Genomic DNA, 24716 nt, shown 5'->3' on the forward strand with positions numbered 1-24716 from the left:
AATTAATTCAAGGACTCTTGGATCAGCTTCAATGGTTAAACCCAATGCATTGGTTTCAAAATGGACTCACAGGATTGATTACCGTGGGGTCATGTGTATTGTTGATGTTAATTGCATTACCTTGTTTATTACGCTTATTTTTGGCCGTCTCGCTGCTCTTCGTCAGGAGGTGTATGGGTTGAAACTGCATTATCAAGCTTTAAAAAATAAAAGAGGAGGAAATGTGGCGAGCATTGCCCTCTGAGGAAGGCGCCATTAAGACCCTCATAAGCCTCAGGGCCCGATTGTACTCTCCTTGGTATGCATCCTGGACTTTATGGTATGAACGTAAAAAAAGGAGATGGCCTTTGGCCAAATCGCTCCAGGGACCTGCTCAGTTACTGGGAGTCCCTGGTTGTTCCCTAAAGCTAGGAAAAGCAACCCTGGAGGGGAAATTGGTGCCTTTGAGGGAGAAGCCGAGAAGCCAATCAACCAGCTGATGCCGATAAGGCGTGACTAAGCTGAGAAGCCAATCAACCAGCTGATGCCGATAAGGCGTGACTAAGCAAATTCCCTGCTTTAGGGGTGTATATATATGGCTATGCTTTGTTATTAAACTTGCCTTGCAACCATCAGTTGCTTGTGTCCTTCTGATTCCATACCTTGGTGCGTTCAGTTCCCTACCCCCCTCGTCGATTGTTGCTGCACTTTGAGGACCCGCCGCTGCTGGCGGCAGTCAGGGGAGAACTTTGGGGACTGAGAGCTCCAGACTTTGGATTTTATAGTTTTAGATTTCAGATTTGTTTTTTTCAGGGTTCATGACTATGTTATGGGAGTTGGTGGATAGTTTAATTATTTGTAGTTTCTGTATTATATTCAAGTAATGGAATGGATCCCTTGGAGGATTCAGGCCCTTGATTATTTTGTCTATAACTTTACTAATCTGCATGATGATGTTATTTTTGCTTGCTATAGACTAGTGTTAATGGTTATTTCAGAGAATATTATTTTGACTGGAATAAATTTGCATGAAAAACCCAGAGAAAGTAAAGAATTAAAGTTAGATCACAGATTTTTTTCTTTATTTTATTTTATTTATTTTTAATTTTTTATTTTATTATTATTATTATTATTATTGGGGGTATGCGGGCATCTCACTGTTGTGGCCTCTCCCGTTGCGGAGTGCAGGCTCAGCGGCCATGGCTCACGGGCCCAGCCACTCCGCGGCATGTGGGATCTTCCCGGACCGGGGCACGAACCCGTGTCCCCTGCATTGGCAGGCGGACTCTCAACCACTGCGCCACCAGGGAAGCCCTCTTCTTTATTTTAAACATGAAAAATTGTGGAAGCCAAATGGATGTGTTTAGGTTTATAGGAGACTATGGTTTTATTTTATATTCTTTTTTTAAAAAAACAAATTATTTATTTATTTATTTATTTATGGCTGTGTTGGGTCTTCATTGCTGCGCGCGGGCTTTCTCTAGTTGCGGCGAGAGGGGGCTACTCTTCGTTGCCGTGCGCGGGCTTCTCATTGCAGTGGCTTCTCTCGTGGAGCACGAGCTCTAGGCACGCAGGCTTCAGTAGTTGCGGCACACAGGCTCAGTAGTTGTGGCTCACGGACTCTAGAGCACAGGCTCAGTAGTTGTGTGGCACACGAGCTTAGTTGCTCCGCGGCATGTGGGATCTTCCCAGACCCGGGATCGAACCCGTGTCCCCTGCATTGGCAGGCGGTTTCTCAACCACTGTGGCACCGGGGAAGCCCTATTTTATATTCTTGATAAATGGAAGTGGATGTTCAAAATGCTAGGGATATTATTTGTATTATCTTATTACAAATATGATATTTTAATTCATTGTATGTATTAACAGTCTAATTACTTGCTATATTAGCTGACAGGTTTATTAGGGATCACTTCAACTTAGCAGGAAGTTCCTATAATATGTTTCCTGTTTTTGGTGGACTGTGGAAAATTAAGTTTCAGTTTGCATAACACTTGCTTACAGCATTGCTTTCTATTTCCAACAGATATATTCAATTCTTCATTATTGTCACTGAAGAAAAATAAAAACTGCTAACTGCAAAAAGTGTTGTTGAGCTTAGTTTATAAATAGTCTTTCATTTCACCTATAAAATTGATATTTCTGATGTTTTCTTTGTTATGACTTGCTAATTTAGCTTTATATTGGATTAAATGGCATTAGGATTTTCTAGGGTTGTGTAGTAGCCTAGTTCTATTAATTTCCCATTAGTTGAGGACTAGCCAATAGACTGTTACTGCTCTTTTATTAAATTTTTATCTCCTTTCTCACATCTCAAGTTGTTTAAGTTTATTGAAAGACTTAGATTAGTGATTATAAAGTGTTTTGTGGTATTTAGTGCTTGTGTGATTAGTAAATTCTGTCTTGACTCAAAAGTCAAGATTCAGTTATTTTAAAGTACAGACTCTGAGTTAAATAATCAGGAATCCCTCAATGCAGGTTAAAGGAATTGACCTGGGATTTGATAATGTATTTTAAAAGGTCCATGTTTATCTTTTCTAAATTATGCTGCAATTATTTATTAAAATTTCAGATGAATTTCATTAATATATCCTTATGAGTGATTATAGAGTGTGTATGTGTGTGTTGTGTGTATGTAATATATTGTAAACTGGATCAAAGCATATAGTATTCCTTTGATACAGTTTAAATTTATACAGTTAGAACAACAATGGTTAAATTAAGGAAAAACAGCTCATTTGAGCATTAGAATTGCATGTTAGTTATTCTTAAGTCATTTTGATCTCTTTGTTAAACTAAAAATCTTTTTAAATTTTAGGGGGAAAAAAATAGTGGCTTTGATGTCCTTTACCATAATATGAAATATGGACAGATATCGACAAAAGAACTAGCAGATTTTGTAAGAGAAAGGTATGTATTTTTTAATAAGTCATTTAACAATTCATTATCAAGATAAATTTCAGAATATAAATGAGAAAATTTTAGTTGGATTTAGATAAAAGTAATCAGTTACACTTTAAAAAAGTACACTATAGTTATACTTTCAAGTAGTGGTTCTCTGTCATCTACACACTGAGGGCTAAATAGTGGCTGTCAGTGGCATTGATAAGCTCCTGATTTGCAGATCACTGCTTGAAAATATTATCTATATATTTTTCAGAATATGCTAGCAAGGTGATACAGTAGAAAAACTGAGGAATTATGTAGGATAAGATATTACCATTTCTCTAAACAAATATGTCACTAAACAAACATTAAAATAATTTGAAAAGACTGTTTTCTGAACTTGTAGTTTAATTATGTATTATCATAACTTTTATTTTTAAAAAGTCCTACATATATGTTTTTAAATTGTGCAAATTTAGAAACATAATTTTTTATTACTCTTAGAATATAAGTCAGTTAACAACTATTAAAATCAGTATAATTAAAAAAATTTTTTTATATACAGCAGGTTCTTATTAGTTATCTATTTTATATAAGTGTATATATGTCAACCCTAATCTCCCAATTCATCCCACCACCACCACCCCGCTTTCCCCCCTTGGTGTCCATACGTTTGTTCTCTACATCTGTGTCTCTATTTCTGCCTTGCAAAGCAGTTCATCTGTACAATTTTTTCTAGATTCCACATATATGCGTTATTATATGATAAAATCAGTATAATTTGATTTGATTAAGGCTATTTTGTGGCTGGACCCACTTGGTAATTTTTATGTGAACACATTTAAAATCTTTACCTTGCTAATATAGGGATACTTAGCCTTTAGATACAATACTTCATTCATTTATTCTTTCAATATATATCCCATGTCTGCTGTGTGCCAGGCACTTGTCTGGATTTTGGGGGTAAAGAGGCAGCTTCTGCTTCACAGAGTTTGTCAACTGGTAGGAATTGGGGACCAAACTATTCCATGTTAGATAAATCCTCTTTGACTTCCATCATTCTACTGGAGTTAAAAGGGGGACCATAAAGCCCTAAGTGCTATGGATAAAGCTGTCCCTTACTGGCTCACTTTTCATCACTGGAAAGAGTAAAAGCAGAGACTCAAGAACTCTGCACCTCCTGGTACATCCCCTAGCCTCCTTCTCCCCCAATACTTACATCACTACTATAATTATCTACCTTGAGACCAACAGAGCAGTGGTAATTATGCTTTTTAGCCCTATTTATGTCAGTTAAGAAGTCCAGGACTCCTGGGTCATCCCTTCTTTGCTCGAATCTGACCCCTTAATGATTCTGTGGGCAGTGAGACAACACCTCCTTTCACTCCCCCTTCCTTACTTTATTTTTCTTCATAGTTTCATAGCACTTAACAATCACCAGATATAAGTGATATTTTACTTATTTATTTGTCTGTCTGTTTCTCCCCACTAGACTGTAAACCCCACAAGGTCAGGGAGTTTTTATTTTTTTTTTGTCTTTTTTGCTTATTGTTCATTCTCCCTGCACTTAGGATAGAGCTCGGCCCTTAGTAGGCCCTCAGTAAAGATTTTTTGATAGCATGTATTTCTAACATCACTGTCCTGATCCAGGCTTATCATTATTGTTGCCTGGACTGCAGCAGTAGCACCTAACTGGCCTATCCACATTCATTCTTGTTCTCCTGCAACTTATTCTCTGTACTGTAATTGGAGTGTTGTTGTTGTTTTTTTTTTTTTCAAACTACAGATCAGTTTGTTACTCCTTGTTTAAACCATTTCAGAGGCTTCCTATTGCTCTTAAGACAGAACTGTGTGGTGGTCTAACCCCAAATTGCCTTTTAAGCTTTAGCTCACACTAGACTCCTCTTTATTCAGACTCCTTTTTCCTCTCCAGAGACATTGGCTATTTTATTGACAGGCTTTTTTTTCAGTCCAGATTTTGTACTTGCTTAGTCGTTGTTTGTACTTGCTGACCTTAAGAGGTCAGCAGTGTGCTCACTTCTCCAGGGATGCCTTTCCTAATCTCTCTGACTAGGTCAAAATCACTTATTGTAATTTCTCTCAACATCATATATCTCTTTGTAGTGTTTATAAAATGTTGTAATTACTCAGTTTTGTTATTTGTTATTGTTTCTGTTCCTTATAGGGGAACAGTATACAATATTCTGTTGTATCCAGTGCCTATCACAGAGCCTGGCACAATTGGATACTCATATTTCTTGAAGGAGTGAATGATAAAGAAAGGAAGAAAAGATAGACATAAAAACATATGCTGTGCACTAAGGACTTTGCATACATTATCTCATTTAACTGTCAAAACTCTTAAGTCCTATTTTATAGATAAGAAGATTGGGACCCAGAAAGGTTAAATAACTTCTTAGCTTAGTCATTCAGACTTGCTTTCTCTCATATCCTCATCCTCTCCTCCCCACTTCCATGCTCCCTTCATTTCTCCTCCCTTTCTCCTTTGCTCTTTTCTTTCTTCCCTCCTTACAGCTTTATTGAGGTATAATTGACACACAATATGCTGCACATATTTAAAGTGTACAATTTCATACATTTTGACATATGCATGCACTCATGACCATCACCACAATCAAGATAGTGAACATATTCATCTCTTCTTTCTAATTCCTTCCTTCTGTCCCCCCCCATCCATAAGCAACTACTCATCTGCTTTCGACATTTAGGTTAGTTTGCATTTTCTAGAATTTAATGTAAATGGAATCATATAGGATATACTTGGTTGTCCAGTGCTTTCACTCAGTGTATTTATTTTGAGATTGGTCCATGTTGTTGCATGTATCAGTAATTCATTCTTTTTTGTTATTGAGTAATATTCCATTTATGGATATATTGTAATTTATTTATCTGTTGAAGGAAGTTAGTTTTGCCTATTTTTTGAACTTTGTAATGAGTGTATCAATTTAATCATAGAGTAGATATTTTTTCTGACTCCTGTTACTCAGCACTTTTGTGAGATTCGTGTTGAATTTAGTATAATTTATTTACAATGCTGTTTAATATTAAATTATGTAAATTTACTAAATGTATTTATCTACTACTGTTGACAGACATTTGGGATGTTACCAGTTTTTAACTGCTACAAGTAATACTGCTTTGAATATTCTTGTACACATGTCTCAGTATACACATATTTATATTAGTGATTTACCCTGGAGTCGAATTGCCAGGTCTTAGAGCATGTGTATGTTCAACTCTAGTAGTTAATGCCAAAGAATTTTCCAAGGTGGTTGTACCAATTTACACCAACAGCAGCCTAGTTGGAGAGTTCCAGTTGCTGCATGTCCTCATCAACACTTGGTTTTGTCTGTCCTTTAATTTGATCCATTCTGATAAGTAGTATTCTCTCATTGTGGTTTTAACTTGTGTTTCCCTGATGAATAATGAGATTGAACATCCTTTCATATGTTTATTGGCCATTTGCATCTTTTCTTTTATGAAGTATCTCTTCATCTTTTTGCCTATTTTTCTGTTTTTTTTCTTCCTTTTAAAAAATAAATTGAAGGAATTCTTTTTTTTTTTTTTTTTTTTTTTTTTTTTTTGCGGTACGCGGGCCTCTCACTGTTTTGGCCTCTCCCGTTGCGGAACACAGGCTCCGGACGCACAGGCTCAGCGGCCATGGCTCACGGGCCCAGCCGCACCACGGCATGTGGGATCTTCCCGGACTGGGGCACGAACCCGTGTCCCCTGCATTGGCAGGGGGACTCTCAACCACTTCGCCACCAGGGAAGCCCTGAAGGAATTCTTTATATATTCTAGTTTAAAAGCAGTTTGTCAGTTATGTGTTGCAAATTTATGTAAATGCGTTTGAGTTTTATATGTTGTCCAGCAGCCTGGCGATTCTTGTTTATTCTGGTAATTTTATTTATCTGTACATTCTTTTGGATTTTGTGTGTGCAATCATCTTGTGAAAATGACAGTTTTATCTCTCCCTTTTTAATACCTTTTTATACCTTTTATTTCTTTTTCTTATTGCCCTGGAAAATACCTCCAGTGTAATGCTGAATAGAAATGATGATGATAGGCATCCTTATCTTGTTCCCAGTCTCACATTTCACTCAAATATTTATTCTAGTTTTTTTCCCTGCTATTTATCAGATTATGGAAATTATGCATACTATTTTGGTAAGGCTTTTGTTTTCCTTTCTAAAAAAAAATCATGAATGGATGTTTTCTTTCTTTTGTTAGTCTGAATTACATTGAATTTTGAATGTTAAACTAACTTCCCTTTCCTGGTATAAACGAAACTTTGTGGTGGAGATGTATTATCGTTTTTCTACAGTAATAGAACAGTTTGCTATGATTTTATTTCTTATGTTTGCATCTGTATTTATCAGTGAGATTGGCCTGAAAATTTCCTTTCTCTAAATATCCTTCTTACGTTTTACTAATCAAGGTTTGTTGGCTTCATTAAAAGGGGTTGGGGAGTATACCCTATTTTTGTATTCTCTGGAAAAATTTGTGGGAGATTATAGTTTCTTCCTTATGTGTTTTATAGAATTTGCTGGTAAATCCTTCTGGGCTTGAAACTGTCTTTGTAGGAAGGTTTTAAATCACATATTTAATTTTTTTAAATAGTTACAGGACTATGCAGATATTGCAGCTCTTCTGTGAGTTTGATAAGTTTTATATATATATATATATATATATATTTTATTTTTATTATTTTTTTTTTTTTGTGGTACGCGCGGGCCTCTCACTGTTGTGGCCTCTCCCGTCGCGGAGCACAGGCTCCGGACGCGCAGGCTCAGCGGCCATGGCTCACGGGCCCAGCCACTCCGCGGCATGTGGGATCCTCCCAGACCGGGGCACGAACACGTGTCCCCTGCATCGGCAGGCAGACTCTCAACCACTGCACCACCAAGGAAGCCCCCTTCTCCCTTTTTTCATGATCAGTCTCATTTGATGCTTGTTGTTTTTAATAGTGTGTACAAAGAACCAATTATGGACTTTTTCTCTTTTTTATATTTATATTGTTTCATTAACTTCTTTATTTCCTTCAACTTTGTGTTCAGTTTTCTGTTCTTTAAATTTGGGGGGATGGATGCTTAACTTAATGATTTTCAACTTTTTTTCTTTTCTGACATTCATTTAACTCTATAAATTTCTCTCAAGCATAGCTTTTGTTCTACTCCACTAGTTTTGAGAAATAGGATTTTCATTATACTTTGTTTAAATTTTTGAAGTTTCATTGTGTTTTCTTTCTTGCCTCTGTGGGTTATTTAGAAGTGCATTTCTTAATTTCCAAGTACGTTGATTTTTAAAGGAATATTCTTCCTGTTGATTCCATGCTTAATTGCATTGTGATTAGAGAACATAACCTGTATGATTTCAGTGTTTTGAAATTTGTTGACACTTGGTTTATGGACCAGGGTAGAGTCAGTTTACTAAATATCTCTATGTACCTGAAAATATTTTGTATCTGTTGGGTGTTGAGTTCTATATGTATTTATTATGGTAAATTTGTGAATTCTGTTGTTTAATTCTAATATATCCTCACTGGTTTTTGATTTTTAATCCTGCTCATTTTATCAGTTCCTGAAAGAGCTGTTTTGAAAATCTTTCATATTGATTGTGAATGTTCATCCATGTAGTTCTGCCAATTTTTGCTTTATATATTTGGGGCCATGTTAGTAGATGGATAGAAATTTAGAACTATGACATCTTCAGGTGATTTGAACTTATTTTTCATTCATTATGCAGTGTCCTTTTATGTCTCTAGCAGTGTTTTTGCCTTGAAGTCTTCTTTGTTGTTATTAAAGTGTCATCTGTTTGCTTTTGGTTAGTGTTTGCATAGTGTTTGCATTTTTTTCCTTAGCTGTGTTCCTGTGGTGTAGATATGTTTCTCTCTTGTTTTTAAAGCCATTTTCACAATCTTTATTCTTTAATTGGAGCACTTAGTCCTTTACATACAGTATATTTGCAGATATATTTGGGTTCAAATTTGTTGTGTCAGAGGTTGTCAAACTTTTTGTGTAAAGGCTTTGTGCGTGGTCTGGTCTCTGTTGCAACTATTCAGCTCTGTTCTTTTAGTACAAAAGCAGCTGTAACCAACATGTAAATAAATGAGCATGGATGTATTCTAATCTTTATTTATGAAGACAAACAATTGGCTAGATTTGCTGATGGTGCTGCAGTTTGCTAACCCCTTTAGTATTTTTTTTTCTATTTATCCTACTTGTTTTGTATTTTGTCCTCCTCTTTCATGCCTTTTGGCCTTAAAAAGTTTTTTTTATTCTATTAATTTTTTTTCTTCTATCACTTTAGAAGTAATAGCTTCATTCTTTTAGTGGTTATCCTAGAGATTATAACATATTTCCTTGATGTATTAATTTCTAATAATAATTGGAACTTTTATCATCTTCCTGAAAATGCAGGAACCTGAGAACACTACCACCTCCTGACTTACATGATTTATATGCCATTTGTGTGTGTGTGTGTGTGTGTGTGTTTAACTTTTTACTCTGGAAATTAAAAGTTTTCTATTTTTAAAATACTTTTTATTGTGGAAATATATACTTATATGCCATTTTTGTTGTGTGTTTCTTTAGCTTTTTATTTGAAAATTTTCACACTTAGCCAAAAAAATAGGGAAAGTATTACAAACCACTAAGTAATGAACTATAATATAGTTTCAACAGTTTTTAGTATTTTGACAGTCTTGTTTGAAACAGTTCCCTGACATCAAATTATTACCTCCATAGATACTTATGTATGTGTTTCTTTTTTTTTCTTAAATGTGCAGCTTGATCCTATGGACAGGTCCGTAGGCCAGAGAATTTTTGTTTTTTTTTTTTTTTTTTTTGGCTGTGTTGGGTCTTCGTTGCTGCACGCAGGCTTTCTCTAGTTGCGGCAAGTGGGTGCTACTCTTCATTGCAGTGCGTGGGCTTCTCTTGTTGCGGAGCATGGGCTCTAGGTGCACAGGCTTCAGTAGTTGCAGTGCGTGGGCTCAGTAATTATGGTTCGGCTCTAGAGCACAGGGTCAGTAGTTTTGGTGCACGGGTTTCGTTGTTCCGCGGCATGTGGGATCCTCCCGGACCAGGGATCAAACCCGTGTCCCCTGCATTGTCAGGTGGATTCTTAACCACTGCGCCACCAGGGAAGTCCCTATGTATGTATGTATCTCTAACAGCTAATGACTTAGAAGACAATAATATTACCCATCTAACAAAATTAATGGTAATTTAAAAATATTTTTAATATTTAACCTAGTTGATCTTTTCTTTTTTTTAAATTAATTAATTTTTTTTGGCTGGGTTGGGTGTTCATTGCTCTGTGTGGGGTCTCTCTAGTTGTGGTGAGCAGGGGCTACTCTTTGTTGTGGTGTGCAGGCTTCTCATTGCAGTGGCTTCTCTTGTTGTGGAGCACGTGCTCTAGGTATACGGGCTTCAGTGGCACGCAGGCTCAGTAGTTGTGGCTTGTGGGCTGTGGAGTGCAGGCTCAGTAGTTGTGGCGCACGGCTTAGTTGCTCCGTGGCATGTTGCATCTTCCTGGAGCAGGGATCAAACCCATGTCCCCTGCACTGGCAGGCGGATTCTTAACCACTGTACCACCAGGCAAGTTCCTATATAGTCATTTTTTAGATTTATTAAAATTATTTACTTTTTCTCTGATATTTTGTTCTGGATCACTTTTCTTCTCTTTAAAAAACATCTTTTATGGCTTCCCTGGTGGCACAGTGGTTGGGAGTCCACCTGCCGATGCAGGGGATGCGGGTTCGTGCCCTGGTCTGGGAAGATCCCACATGCCGTGGATCTGATGGGCCCGTGAGCCATGGCCGCTGAGCCTGCGCGTCCGGAGCCTGTGCTCCGCGACAGGAGAGGCCACAACAGTGAAAGGCCCGTGTACGGCCAAAAAACACCCACATCTTTTTATATTCCTTAATGTGGATTTTCTGGTGATGAATTCTCAATTTTTGTTAGTCTGATCATATCTTTAATTTATCTTTATTTTAAAAACTTTTTATTATGGACACTTTCAAACATATATAAAACTTACTCAGAAGTTAGGAACTTAATATAATGAACTTCCATGTTGCAATCACTGAGCTTCAACATTGTCAAATCATGGCCAGGCTTGTTCCGTCTATTCCATACCACTATTTTTCATTTTTAATCATTTTTTAAAAAATTTATTTTTTATATTTATTTTTGGCTGCGTTGGGTCTTCGTTGCCATGCACGGGCTTTCTCTAGTTACGGCAAGCGGGGGCTACTCTTCGTTGCGGTGCGCAGGCTTCTCATTGCAGTGGCTTCTCTTGTTGCGGAGCATGGGCTCTAGGTGCACAGGCTTCAGCAGTTGGTGGTGCATGGGCTCAGTAGTGTGGCTCGCGGGCTCTAGAGCGCAGGCTCGGTAGTTGTGGCGCGCGGGCTTAGTTTCTCCACGGCATGTGGGATCTTCCCGGACCAGGGCTCGAACCTGTGTCCCCTGCATTGGCAGGCGGATTCTTAACCACTGCGCCACCAGGGAAGTCCCATACCACTACCCTTGAACTGTTATAAAGTGGATCTTAGATTCAGAAACATTGCATTTCATCCATTAGCGTTTCATTCGTGTCTGTGAAAAATAAGGGCTGTTTAAAAAACATAACTATAGTATGTTACCTTATCTAAAAATGTAGTATTCCTAATATCACCAAATATCCAGTCAGTGCTCACTTTTTCTCGATTGCCATATACACACACGATACACATAATTGATTTCCTCTAATCGATATCCCAGCAAGAGTTATACACTATGTTTGATTGATGTGACTTGAGTCTCTTAATCTATAGTTCTCCTCACTCCTTCCTTACTTTTTTTTTTGTTTGTTTAAGAAACCAAATTATTCTGTAGAGGGTCTCAAATCCTGGAATATGCTAATTGCATATTCATAGTTTTATTTAACATTTTCCTTTACTCCTATATTTCTTATAAATTGTTATTTGAATGTAGCAACTAGATCAAATTCAGTTCAATATTTTGACAAGAATACTTCATCGGCGGTGGTGTGTACTTCCATCAGAGGCGTATAATATCTGGTTATATCTCTTTTGTGATGTTAGTAGCCATTGATGCTCATCACCTAGATCTGTTATTTTATTAGGGGTTTACTTTCATTTATATTTTTGCTGGGTATGGAATTCTAGTTAGTAGGGTTTTTTTAAAGTCTTTTTTGGAGCAGTTTTAGGTTTACAACAAAATTGAGAGGAAGGTACAGAGATTTTCCATATGTCCCCTGCCCCCAGACATGCATAGCCTCCCCCATTATCAACATTACTCACCAGAATGGTACCTTTTTTTTTTTTTTTAAACCAAGGATGAACCTGCATTCATACATCCTAATCACCCAAAATCCATCGTTTACCTTGGGGTTCACTCTTGGTGTTATACATTCTGTGGGTTGGTCAAACGTATGATGACATATATCCATCATTATAATATTTTGCAGAGTATTTTCACTGCCTAGAATCGTCTGTGCTTTGTTTTAATGTCTCCATAGTTTTGCCATTTCCAGAATGTCATATGTAGTTGACCCTTAAATAGCACAGGGGTTAGGGGTGCCAACACTCAGTGCAGTTGAATATCTGTATATACCTTTACAGTGGGCACTTCATATCTGCAGTTCTGTATCTGTGGATTCAACCAACTGTGGACCATTTAGTACTATAGTTTGTATTTGTTGAAAAAAATCTGTGTATAAGTGGACCCACACAGTTCAAACCCATGTTGTTCAAAGGTCAGCCGTAGTTGGAATCATACAGTATGTAATAGCATTTTCAGATTGGCTTCTTTCACTTAGTAATATGCTGAATAATATTCTATTGTCTGGATATGAATTATTTATCCATCATCTATCCATTCATCTACTGAAGGACATCTTGGTTGCTTTTGAGTTTTGGCAGTTATGAATAAAGCTGCTATAAACATACTTGTGTGTGTTTTTGTGTGAACATAAGTTTTCAGCTCCTCTGAGTATATAGGAAAGAACACAATTCCTAGATTGTAGGGTACGAATAAGTTTAGTTTTGTCAGAAACTGCCAAACTGTCTTCCAAAGTGGCTGTATCACTTTGCATTCTCACCAGCAATGAATGAGAATTTCTGTTGCTCCACATCCTTGCTGGTATTTGGTGTTGTCAGTGTTTCAGACTTTGGCCATTCTAATAGGTATGTAGTGGTATCTTGTTTTAATTTACATTTCCCTGATGACATATGATGTGGAGCATCTTTTCTTTTGCTTATCTGTCATCTGTATATTGTCTTTGGTGAGGTGTCAAAGTTTTTGGCCCATTTTTTAATCAGGTTGTTTGTTTTCTTATTGTTGAGTTTTAAGAGTTCTGTGTATATTTGGGATAGCTTTTTTTTTTTCTCTCTTTTGTCTTCGGCAAATAATTTCTCCCAGTCTGTGGCTTGTCCTCTTATTTTCTTGACATCATCTTTCACAGAGCAGAGTTTTTAATTTTAATGAAGTCCAGCTCATCAATGAGTTCTTTCATAGGTCATGTCTATAGTGTTCTATCTAAAAAGACATCACCATACCCAAGGTCATCTAAGTTTTCTCCTATGTTATTTTCTAGGAGTTTTATAGTTTTGCATTTTACTAGATTAAAAAAAATTCTTTGAAGACCATTGCATTATCTACTGTTGAGACGTTAGCTATCAGGCTAATTATTGTTCCTTTGAAGGTAACGTTTTATGGTGGGAAAGGTTTAGCTGTTTTTAAAATTTTCCTTTTGTCTTTGACTTTCAGCAGTTTTACTATGATGTGACTAGATGTACATACTTTTTATTTATCCTCTTATGGTTTGTTGGGCACTTGAACCTGTGGTTTGATATCTGTGGTCAGTTTTGGAAAATTCTCTGTCATTATCTTTGCAAATATATATTTCTTCTGACCCATTCTTACTTTCTTTACACATGTTAGACCTTTTTGCTCTGTCCTTTGTCTTTTATTTCTCTTCTCTGTTTTCCATTCTTTTGTTTCACTGAGCTTTTTTTCTTTTTTAAATTAATTTTTATTGGAGTATAGTTGATTTACCATGTTATGTTAGTTTATGTTTCACTGAGCTTTAATCCAGAATAGATCTTCTCACCTCTTTCTAGTTTACATCTCACTACAGTGTATTGAATCTACAGTTAAACTGCATCCATTGAGATACTAATTTTGGTTATTGTATTTTTCAGATATAGAATTTATATTTTTTTCAAATTTGCTGTGCTTTCTCCCAGTTTTGAAAAATGATTTCTAGCTCTCTAGTGAAATTCTTGATTTAATCGACTGGCTCCTTGAACATAATGCATAAACTCATAAAGTCTAAGCTTTGTAATCTTAGCGTGTGGAACATTGTTAAATTTGCTTCTGCTGGTGGTTCATCTTGTCTTGTTTCCTTATGTACCTGGTGGTTGTATGAATATATAAGACAACCATGCAGGATCCAATATCAGCTTGGAAAGATATTTGCAGTCCTTTTGAGAGCTTGCCTACTTACGGTTCATCCTTAACTCCTTATATTCCTTACTCTGAGTCTCAGTTTAAAGGGTATGGGATTTTCCATGCTCCCCACCTTTGGCAAGTCTGAAGCTAGTTTTGTCTCCCTTACCTTGAGAGGCTTTGCTCTGCTTCTCAGGATCAGCTGCCCTTTGTAGATGCCCCAAGGGAAAAGCTGCCCTACCTCTCTGTCTCTCTTCTCTAGATAGCTTTCTCTTGGGTCTTGGCCTGCTGATTTTAACTGCCTCTTTAGTTCTCTGATGCCTTTTAGGCACACCCACCACCTCTCCAGCTTTTTCTCATTTTCTCATTGGAAGGTTTTTGGATCAATTTACTAGTACTGGAAATGAACCATTTTTTCCTTGCTGTTAAACTTATTCATTGAGATACTATTTCTGTATTAACTTTCTAAGAAGTATCAAAGTACTACTCTTGTAATATAGTATATTAAAAAGACACACAAAAGTTTAAAGGAGCAGAAAAAAAATCACAGTGCCATCAGTGAGAGGCAATTACTGTTAATAGTTGCTTTTTGTTAAGGAGCTAGCATTTTGTGGGGTTGGGGAAGAGTCTGGAGATAAGCTTAGTTTGGATATTCTGAGCTTGAGATGATTAAGATGTCTAGCTAGAGTTATGCTTGAGGCATTTAGATATTAAACAGATGATTTGCTTCAAGAGCAGGGTGGAGATCTGGATTTGTTGATCTCAGAATGTTAGTTGAAGCTATCAAAGTAACTGGAAGGCAGTGGTGGTTGTAGACTGTTTCTTTGTTAAGGGTAGCACAGATTGAGAAGGGACAGGGTAATTATGGGAGAGGTAAGATAGAACTTAATTTTTGTAGTGTTATGAAGGCCAAGACGTCATATTTTTCATTTGTAAGTTATGTGCCTATAGGAAAATTTTTTTCTATTCTATATTTAATGGTTTAATTTTTTTAGCCTAAAATTCTGTATGCTGAATAGCAGTTATATAAAGCACAGTATCCTAGTGTGAAATACTTGTTAGTGTTTTAGATCTAATCGCAGACTAGATTAGGTACTGAAGTTCAGGATCTCAGACTTGCTAATAATTCATACTTAGTTTTGTGCAAATGACTGTCCTCAATGTCTTGTTCCATTAAATGTGCATAATAATGAATTCACAATGTTAAAGAATAATAAAACTATATTAAGTACACCAAGGAAATATTAAACACAAATGACTTTCATACTGAATCAGTTTGTATATAGAGAGGATGCAAGAAACAGTACTTTTGTACTTCCTGTTCCGAAAACCATTGATACTAAAGGTAAGAAGAGGAGTGACTTCACTAAAGTTTTTTGGTGATATATCAGTACATTATTTTATTTCTATACCAGACTAGTTCTTTAAGTAGATGTGCACAAAGGCCATTTAAAGATAAGCCAGAAATTCATGACCACATACCTACTTATTTTTAACATATACTTTGAGTTATCTTTTTGTTTCTACTGTTGTGACTGTATTTTAATAATTTTGCTATGTGTTTGGTCATTAAACAAGAGCTATTATAATATGGAAATTTGATTTAACAGAGCTACAATAGAAGAGGCGTACTCCAGGTCAATGACAAAACTAGCAAAATCTGCAAGCAATTATTCACAACTTGGGTGAGTTAATTTCTTTGAAGAACTCTTTCATTGTTGATTTAGGCAAAGTTTATGAGAATAGTAGGTTCCCATTAAGGATAAAATAGTTCATAAATATAATATATAATGTGTTTATTCAAAATGCGTCTATGTGTGAATATATTCTCGACTTGATAGAAAGTATAATTGAATTTGCTGAATCAGTTAACACAAAGTAAATGAAACTTACTTTTTTCCCTTTATTAAACTACACAATACAACTTCTTTCTTCCTTCCTTTTTCCATATCTCTCCTCACTTTTCTGGCAGCCTTCTGTTTCTAACTCCTCCATGTAGACGCGCCTCTTCTAAAACATAATTTCTTCTTTATTGACCACAGTCGAAGGGCCAGGAAGTAACTGGAATAACAGAAGCTAGCTTTAACCAATTGACCATGTTTTTTTTTTTTTAACAAATAACTTATTTTTCTTTCATATACTCATTCTTTTAGGTTTCCAGTATGATTGATATTTTAGAAATATTTATTATTTTTAAAAACTTTTTATTGGAGTAGATTTACAATGTTGTATTCATTTCAGGTGTACAGCAAAGTGAGTCAGTTATACATATACAAATATCCACTCTTTTTTTAGATTCTTTTCCCAAGTAGGCCATTACAGAGTATTGAGTAGAGTTCCCTGTGCTATACAATAGGTTCTGATTAGTTATCTATTTTAGATATACTAGTATGTATACGTCAGTCCCAGTCTCCCAGTTCTCCCCCCTCACCCCACCCTCTGGTAACCATAAGTTTGTTTTCTACATCTGTGACTCTACTTCTGTTTTTGTTTTTTTTAAGATCCTTTTCCCAAGTAGGCCATTACAAAGTAGTGAGTAGAGTTCCCTGTGCTATTCAGCGGGCTATTAGTTATCTGTTTTATATATAGTAGAGTGTATATGTCAGTCCCAATCTCCCCGTTTATCCCCCCCCATCCCTTGGGAACCGTAAGTTTGTTTTCTACATCCATGACTCCATTTCTGTTTTGTAAATAAGTTCATTTGTACCCCCCTTTTTTTTAGATTCCACATATAAGCAGTATCATATGATATTTGTCTTTCTATGTCTGACTTACTTCACTCAGTATGAGGCCATGGTTTTAATATAGGAAATTCTTATTTTTAGTTTACCAGGTGGGAGGTAGAAAAAAACATGTGTTTTCTAATAAAGTTACTGAAAACATTTCTGTCTTTGGAATATGTGCCGTTCATGAATAATAGGTGATATTTTATTTTTTGTGTTAGTGTTGTTACTTAAGATTATAAAGATTTTAAATATTAATGTTTTTGTTTACTGATGCATATTTAGGCAAGAATTGAATTTTATCTTTCTGTATTTAGTTGCATTTAAATGTATTTTGGGTTGGTCAATTTCCTTTCTTAGTGCTCATTGTACATTAACTTGTATTACCTGACCAGAAAAAAGTTGTGTATGTCAAACTTTAAAAAATGGAATGATACTTTAAATTCCTGAAAGAAACCTGTATTTAAAGAAATCTTATGTTGAACCTCCTTTCAGTGTAAATAATCCTTGGGTAAAGTAAAGGGACACTCTCATCTTACCTGTTTTGTAAAGTCTAGACTATCATGTATCAGGTTTACCTGAAGTGATGTACATGTATTTTGGTGCTGTAGTGAGTGGATACTTTTCAGGTGTCCTTTTTTTCTCTCAAAATTTTCCATCTAACTACTTGCCACATTTAGTGCTGATTAGATTTAAAAGTGTAAGGTAAGATCTAATCAGAACAGTCCTATTTAAGTATTTTAACTATTCTCTTTGAACTTTTTGTTATTGCTTAAAATGATTGTTGTCAGTTAACTTTCCTACTGGGTAGGAAATGCAGTAATTGGCACAGAGTACCTATTAGGATAAGTAATTTCTTTCTCTACCATCTTGCGTTAGTGATCATTGTTGCTGTTTGTTTTTGTTTTATCACAGAGCAAAGAAAGTGCAGTTGAAAATCTCTGAGGAAGTACCTGAGGAAAGCATAGGATAAAATTATTCTTATATCATTCCCTACTGTCCAAATTAGTTTAAACTAACCTTTGGCATCCTAGTATTAGACAAAATATTATAATGTAGTAACTCTTGGAAGTACTTGAACCTGTTGAAAATATTAAATTCTCAATGTTGAGAAGTGGTAGGAAAGTATGTCATACGTTCTATACCAAGTGTAGTAGAAAGGGGACTCTCTTAGTGTTGAAGTACAGGGGTAAAATCTGAAACAAAGTTTCAGATAACAGTTTTAAAATAATTCTTAAATAAGTTTTAATGATGAAGGCACTTAAAAAATCATGTGCAAATTTGACTTTTGCATGTTTAAATTCAGAGGAGCTTTTATTTTCTTAACTTTATTTATTTGTTTTCTTTTGGCTGCACTGCAGGCATGCAGGATCTTAGTTCCCTGACCAGGGATCGAACGTGTGACCCTGCATTGGAAGCACGGAGTCCTAACCACTGGACTGCCAGGGAATTCGCAGGAGCTTTTATTTATTTATTTTTGCAGTACGCGGGCCTCTCACTGCTGTGGCCTCTCCCGTTGCAGAGCACAGGCTCTGGACGCGCAGGCTCAGTGGCCATGGCTTACGGGCCCAGCCGCTCCGCGGCACGTGGGATCTTCCCGGACCGGGGCACGAACTCGTGTCCCTTGAATCGGCAGGCAGACTCTCAACCACTGCGCCACCAGGGAAGCCCGGGAGGTTTTATTTTTGATGAAGCATTTTAAATTGAGCACTGAAGAGTCTAAAATTTAGATTTGATAATAAGTTAGTTTTAAACAGTAGACAGTGATTAGAAAGGCTTCTGTTTCAAATCTAAATAACCAAATCAACTCAGAAAATGACACGTTATAATTAAGGGAGGGTCATGGCCAGACCTGTGATATGAGTTAACTCATTTCTCTGTATCTGAGGTGTAAAAATATTTTAAGTAATTAACCAAGGATTAAAAAAAAAATCAAGGGCTTCCCTGGTGGTGCAGTGGTTGAGAGTCCACCTGCCGATGCAGGGGACACGGGTTCATGCCCCGGTCCGGGAAGATCCCATATGTCATGGAGCGGCTAGGCCCCTGAGCCATGGCCGCTGAGCCTGCACGTCTGGAGCCTGTGCTCCGCAGCGGGAGAGGCCACAACAGTGAGAGGCCCGAGTACCGAAAAAAAAAAAAAAAAAATCAAGGTCCGGCTGTCAGTTGTTTCATTTGTGATTTAATTTAATCTCATCTTTTGACTAATTAAAATTACCGAATATAACATTATTTCCATTGGTTCTATTTTGGAGCCTTAAACTTTTTTTTTCCTGTTAGTAAATTGTTCCCATGTTTTCTTTGCTTTAGAACATTTGCACCAGTGTGGGATGTGTTCAAAACATCTACAGAGAAATTAGCAAATTGTCACTTGGATCTTGTTAGAAAATTACAAGAATTAATAAAAGAAGTTCAGAAGTATGGAGAAGAACAAGTAAAATCGCATAAAAAGGTATCAGTTTTCCTTGTTAAAGGATTGATTAGTCAGATATTGAATGCTTTGTAGTTCTGCTTTTTGATGAATCATTTCATACCAAACAGACTAAAGAAGAAGTTGCAGGAACTCTGGAAGCTGTTCAAACCATTCAGAGCATAACTCAGGCCCTCCAGAAATCCAAGGAAAATTACAATGCCAAATGTGTAGAACAGGAACGTTTGAAAAAGGAAGGAGCTACACAAAGAGAAATAGAAAAGGTAATTGTAATAAAAATAATACCTCTGTGGTTTCAAAGCATTTTCAAATAACAAGACTGCATTTAATCTTTAAACACTCAAGAATGATCTCATATTAAAGATGAAGTCACTGTGCCTCTGAGTGTTAGTGATTTACCTAAGTGAATAGGTTTTCAAAATATGTTGTATATGGTAGATAGATTAGCAAATACATAAAAAAGGATGATTTCTTTATATCGGTGACACATTTGCAGGATATTTTTATACGATAATTGATGAGATGCTGCTTGGTATAAGATTTAATAATGAGGTAAAAATTTTTTTGAAGCAAGACTTTGGTAGATTTAGCAAGGCAATAGTTACTTGATATAAACTTTAAATATATGTTGTGGGTGATTTAGTGCTGACTTTGAGCCCATGTATGTAGTATTGTGGTAAACCACAACCCTTTCCTCCACTCTCATTTTGATTGAAAGTAGATTTTTTTTCCCCTTTCAAAACAGTTTAACCATCCACTTGTTTGATGTGGTAGATATCATTTAGGAATCAGCCATAGGGAGTGATAATTTTGAAAGCTTTGTAGAATATTTGAAATAACCAGTAAAAAAAAAAAACAACTGTAATTATGTTGCAATTATAATAATTATAAAAGTGTATATACATGGGCAAAAAACTGAAGAGCATCTGGAAAAATCAAAACAGTTGATGGAATTTGGGGTAATATGTTTCCTTTAGTGTTTTGTGCAATAAATAAAAATTGGGAGGGGGTAAAAAATGAGGCAAAGTAAGTTCATGATTTTAAAATGTTCTTCATTCCAGGCATAGCAGTTAAGAATAAAATATAAAAAGGGAAAATAAAGCAAAATAACATGCTCCAAAAAGAGGAATATTATCTTCATAATGAACCAGAAATGGAACAGAAACTCAAAAGGGCATGTAGAGATTGATTATGCAGGGTTGTTGGACCCAAAGTCCTAAGTTAGGCAGTGGAATTTAGCTCTTGTGTGGTGAAGAGGACTAAATATTCCCCACTTGATATGAAGCCCAAGGAACCCCACTCACTTGATGAAACTATAAGTAGTGAAAAAAGACTTGAGCTGCTGAAGGGCTAAAGCATTATTGGAAGTTGGGGCTTAAGGATGCAATTCTGACTGGCAGTCAGGCCAGGGAACCAGTTCATGACTGTTTCGATCATATCCCCTATATTCTTCCAGGGAATTAATTTAAAAGCTACCTTTATAAGACTGATACTAAATTGGGGCCTTGGAGGGCTGGCAGTAGATAACCTGAAACTGCTAAATGGGGATGGGTGAGCATAAATGATAGAATATAACACAATTCTAGGAGGTGATGTTTACCTTGTATTCTGTAGAGTTTTCCAGCATCACTGATGGAGGGAGAGAGAAGAGAGAGGGGAAAAAACAAGAAACCTCCCACCAGAAATGAGCAAAAGCACATCTTAAGAAATCTAATATAGCTAATACAGCTTTCCCTGCTATACGACAGTAGAGTGTTCCTGTGAAACCTTTCATAAGCCAAAATGGCGTAAGCACAGAAGCAAGTACCTTAGAACACATCTTGCTAATGCATGCAAAAAATAAATTGAGATAGAGCACAGATGCTTACAGACACAGTTCAAAGCTTTGGAGACCGATGCTGAGTGTAGATCCTGGGAAGGAGCTTGGTGGTGCCACTCTCACTGCTTCTCAGGGTGTGCGCTGCCTCTGTAACGGCTCCTGCAAAACAAACGCTGAATGCTGTTTTTGTTTTCACCTGTTTTTGTAAAAGTGAATATTCTCTTTGAATGTTTTTCAGTTCTTGAAAACAGGAACTAATATAATTCTTTTGTAAAAGCAAAGTAAACAAACTTGTAAGACAAACTTTTGAAAAGCAGGGGATACCTCTGCTAAGACAGATGGCAATAAATTTAACAATTAGAATAAGAAATTACTCCAAATAAAATTTAGATATATAAAATAGATGATCAGAAATGTTCGTGTATGTTGAGGATGTTCAGATATGCAAATGAATATAAATTTATATTAAAGAAATTAAGAGATAATGAAATAAGATCTAGTAGATGGGAAAACAGCTAACTAGAAAACTTGGCAATGAAATATATGGTTATTGAAATTTTAAAAAAGGCAACAGAGAAGACAAACTTTAGAGCTAATATAGTGAAAGATTGAATTTGGACACTCACCCATAACATAGTATAGAGAATGAAGGTTACCAACATTCATCTGTTGTGGATTTCAGAAGAAAAATAAAATGGAGAGGATGGTAGACAGGTAATATTTGAAGAGTTAACAGATCAGAATATTTCAGAATTAAAAAAAACTCAAGAGTTCTTAGATCAAAAGTACATTCTTGGTATTAAGTAGGTTAAATAAAGATAAATTCAGAACGAGCCACCAGAGAAAAAGAGAATATTAAAAGCTACCGGGTATATCTTTTTCCTCACATCTCTGAAATCAGAATGCATTGTCAAATGATAGTATCATATAATCACTGTTGGCATGGTGGCATTTGTGGTGTAGTTTCACTGCCTCTGTGAACTTGGTTTTTATATACCTGGTGGCATGATTGGACAACTGCAACACGTTGATGTTTCAATTAACATACCACTTTAAGAGCATTGAGGAAGGATTAGTTCTGATTGTTGTCTGAAAACCTTTTGTTGAGACCTGGTAAGATCAAGAAAATGTGAGCACCAATGTTTGGAAGAAAATCTGGAGATGATAGTGGAACACTTTTAAGAAATGCTCTGTCAGTAATGCTTTTGGTGACATTGAAGATAATACTATGTGGGGAAAAAAACAGACCTCAGCAGTCCCTGAATTGGAAGTAATTGAGAAGGGTCAGAATCTGACTGTGAAAAGAGATTCAGGAGTTATCTTGATAGTTCATTTTGCTTTCTTTTTAATTCTGTATCACACAAGAATAAAAATCTACTTCTAAGTAAGTCTAGAAGAGCTCTTTTTATAAGTCTAAAATAAAAATTTTAAGTGATAAGAAAGCATTATTTCATGGTTTGACAGTATTTTTCTGTTTTAGTGGTACACAAGAGAATGATATGTATTAATTACAATCAATGGTATATTAGAATTAGTAGTAGTCAAGCATGAACATTAACATAACTACTGAGAGAATAGAAGTATAGTCTAAATCTTCTAAATCAGCAAAAAGAAAAGAGGAAGGGGTGCTTTTTTCTAATTGTTCTGCTCAGAGGTGATATCTTTGCTTGTGATACTAGATGAGTTAATGGGTCTCTGATTTATATATATTCAAATCCAAGCCTAAGTAAATAATTTATTTTGGCCTGTAATAAATAAGCTCTTTATTAACATGAATGTAGATTTTTTTAAAACATAGATCTTTGAACTGTTTTTCCTTTGGTGAACTTGAAAACATAAACACTTATTGACTATTATGACATAGTACGCTTCTCATCTTCATTCACAAACCCTTATTTTTATAAAGCACCATTTAGAAGTTACTCATATTTGTGGACTATGACAAAGTACTTATTTTATATGTATATATTTGGTTCATAGGAGTTTACTATAAAAATTATAGACACTTAAACAGAAATATTTCTGGTAGTACATCAATAAACTTATTTATAATGCTAAGGAAATGAATAAAATGTAGGATTTATTTCGTTACCAGTAGGTAATCTATTAAGGCCAATCTTTTGTTTATGAGAAGAAATGTAGCTATTGCTTTTAAAGCATAAGTTGTTATGCTCCAACATCCCTTTTAAAAATCACTTTACAAAAGTGGTCAAGTTTGTTACTACTGGGGCATTTAGTTTCTATGAGTGTACCCTAAGAATTTACAGTTTTACTAAACAAGGATACTATTTAGAAAGTCATTTTGACTTAACTGAGTGTTGCTGTATAGTCATTTCCTATGAGAGATGTTTCTTGCTTTCAAAATATATATGCCCAATATGATTACATTCTTTTTAAAAATAAATTTATTTATTTATTTAATTTTTGGCTGCATTGGGTTTTTGTTGCCGTGCACGGGCTTTCTCTGTTTGCGGAGAGTGGGGTCTACTCTTCATTGTGGTGCACGGGCTTCTCATTGCAGTTGCTTCTCTTGTTGCGGAGCATGGGCTCTAGGCTCATGGGCTTCAGTAGTTGCAGCACGCAGGCTCAGTAGTTGTGGCTCGTGGACTCTAGAGCGCAGGCTCAGGAGCTGTGGCGCACGGGCTTAGTTGCTCCGCGGCACGTGGGATCTTCCTGGACCAGGGCTCGAACCTGTGTCTCCTGCATTGGCAGGCGGATTCTTAACCACTGTGCCACCAGGGAAGTCCAGAATATGATTACATTCTAAAGTGGCCTCTATATTCTTTTATAGGATACCCTTAGTTTTCTTTAAATTTTTTTTGTCATTTGTCATTACTTAAAATACCTTGTTAATCAATAAACTCTTTTTAAAAATTTATTCATTACTAAGTACTTCTTTTGCCAGTTTTCTAAGATGCTTCTTTAAGTTGGTATGTAATTTCTTTATTCTGACATATGATGTTTACCTTTGAAGAGTGAAAGCTGATGTAAAAAATATATTAGAACTTATAAAGGGTATCTTCTTTCTTTTTTTGTAAGTGAGAAACCATTATGTTGTCTACAGTGCGGCATATGTGTCTACTAGGAAAAATAATCGTTATAGCAAAATATTATTTGAACTTTTCCTGTTTATTAATATAATAAAAATTAAGAGTTTACTTTAAATATAGGCTATAGACTCAATTCTTCCCTTTTTAAATGGTTCATTCACATATTTTCTGATTGTTGGATTATGAATTTGTATGCCATAGTAAATAAATGTTTTAGTTTCTACCATGTGCCTGTCATCATGCTAGATGTTATGAAGGTTCTTAAAGGCTGAGTACATATTATCCCCTCTGTCTTCAAGAAGCTTCCTTCTTTTTGAGGAGCTAAGACTTATTGAATAGTACAGAACAAGAGGCTAC

General features: G+C 35.9%; 1 protein-coding gene across 3 annotated transcripts in view; it reads left to right on the forward strand.

Annotated features, from left to right (window-relative positions):
* The window catches only part of FCHO2 (FCH and mu domain containing endocytic adaptor 2), a 119338-nt gene that overhangs the window by 16398 nt on the left and 78224 nt on the right, over positions 1-24716 (forward strand). For all 3 annotated transcript variants that reach the window (XM_059061773.2, XM_067031139.1, XM_067031138.1), the window contains exons 2-5: positions 2798-2889; positions 15950-16024; positions 19370-19511; positions 19601-19753. In XM_059061773.2, the coding sequence (XP_058917756.1) occupies positions 2798-2889; positions 15950-16024; positions 19370-19511; positions 19601-19753 (462 nt within the window). The remainder of the gene's footprint in view (positions 1-2797; positions 2890-15949; positions 16025-19369; positions 19512-19600; positions 19754-24716) is intronic.

Source organism: Kogia breviceps, chromosome 4 (genome assembly GCF_026419965.1).
Source record: "Kogia breviceps isolate mKogBre1 chromosome 4, mKogBre1 haplotype 1, whole genome shotgun sequence".
Taxonomy (NCBI): domain Eukaryota; kingdom Metazoa; phylum Chordata; class Mammalia; order Artiodactyla; family Physeteridae; genus Kogia; species Kogia breviceps.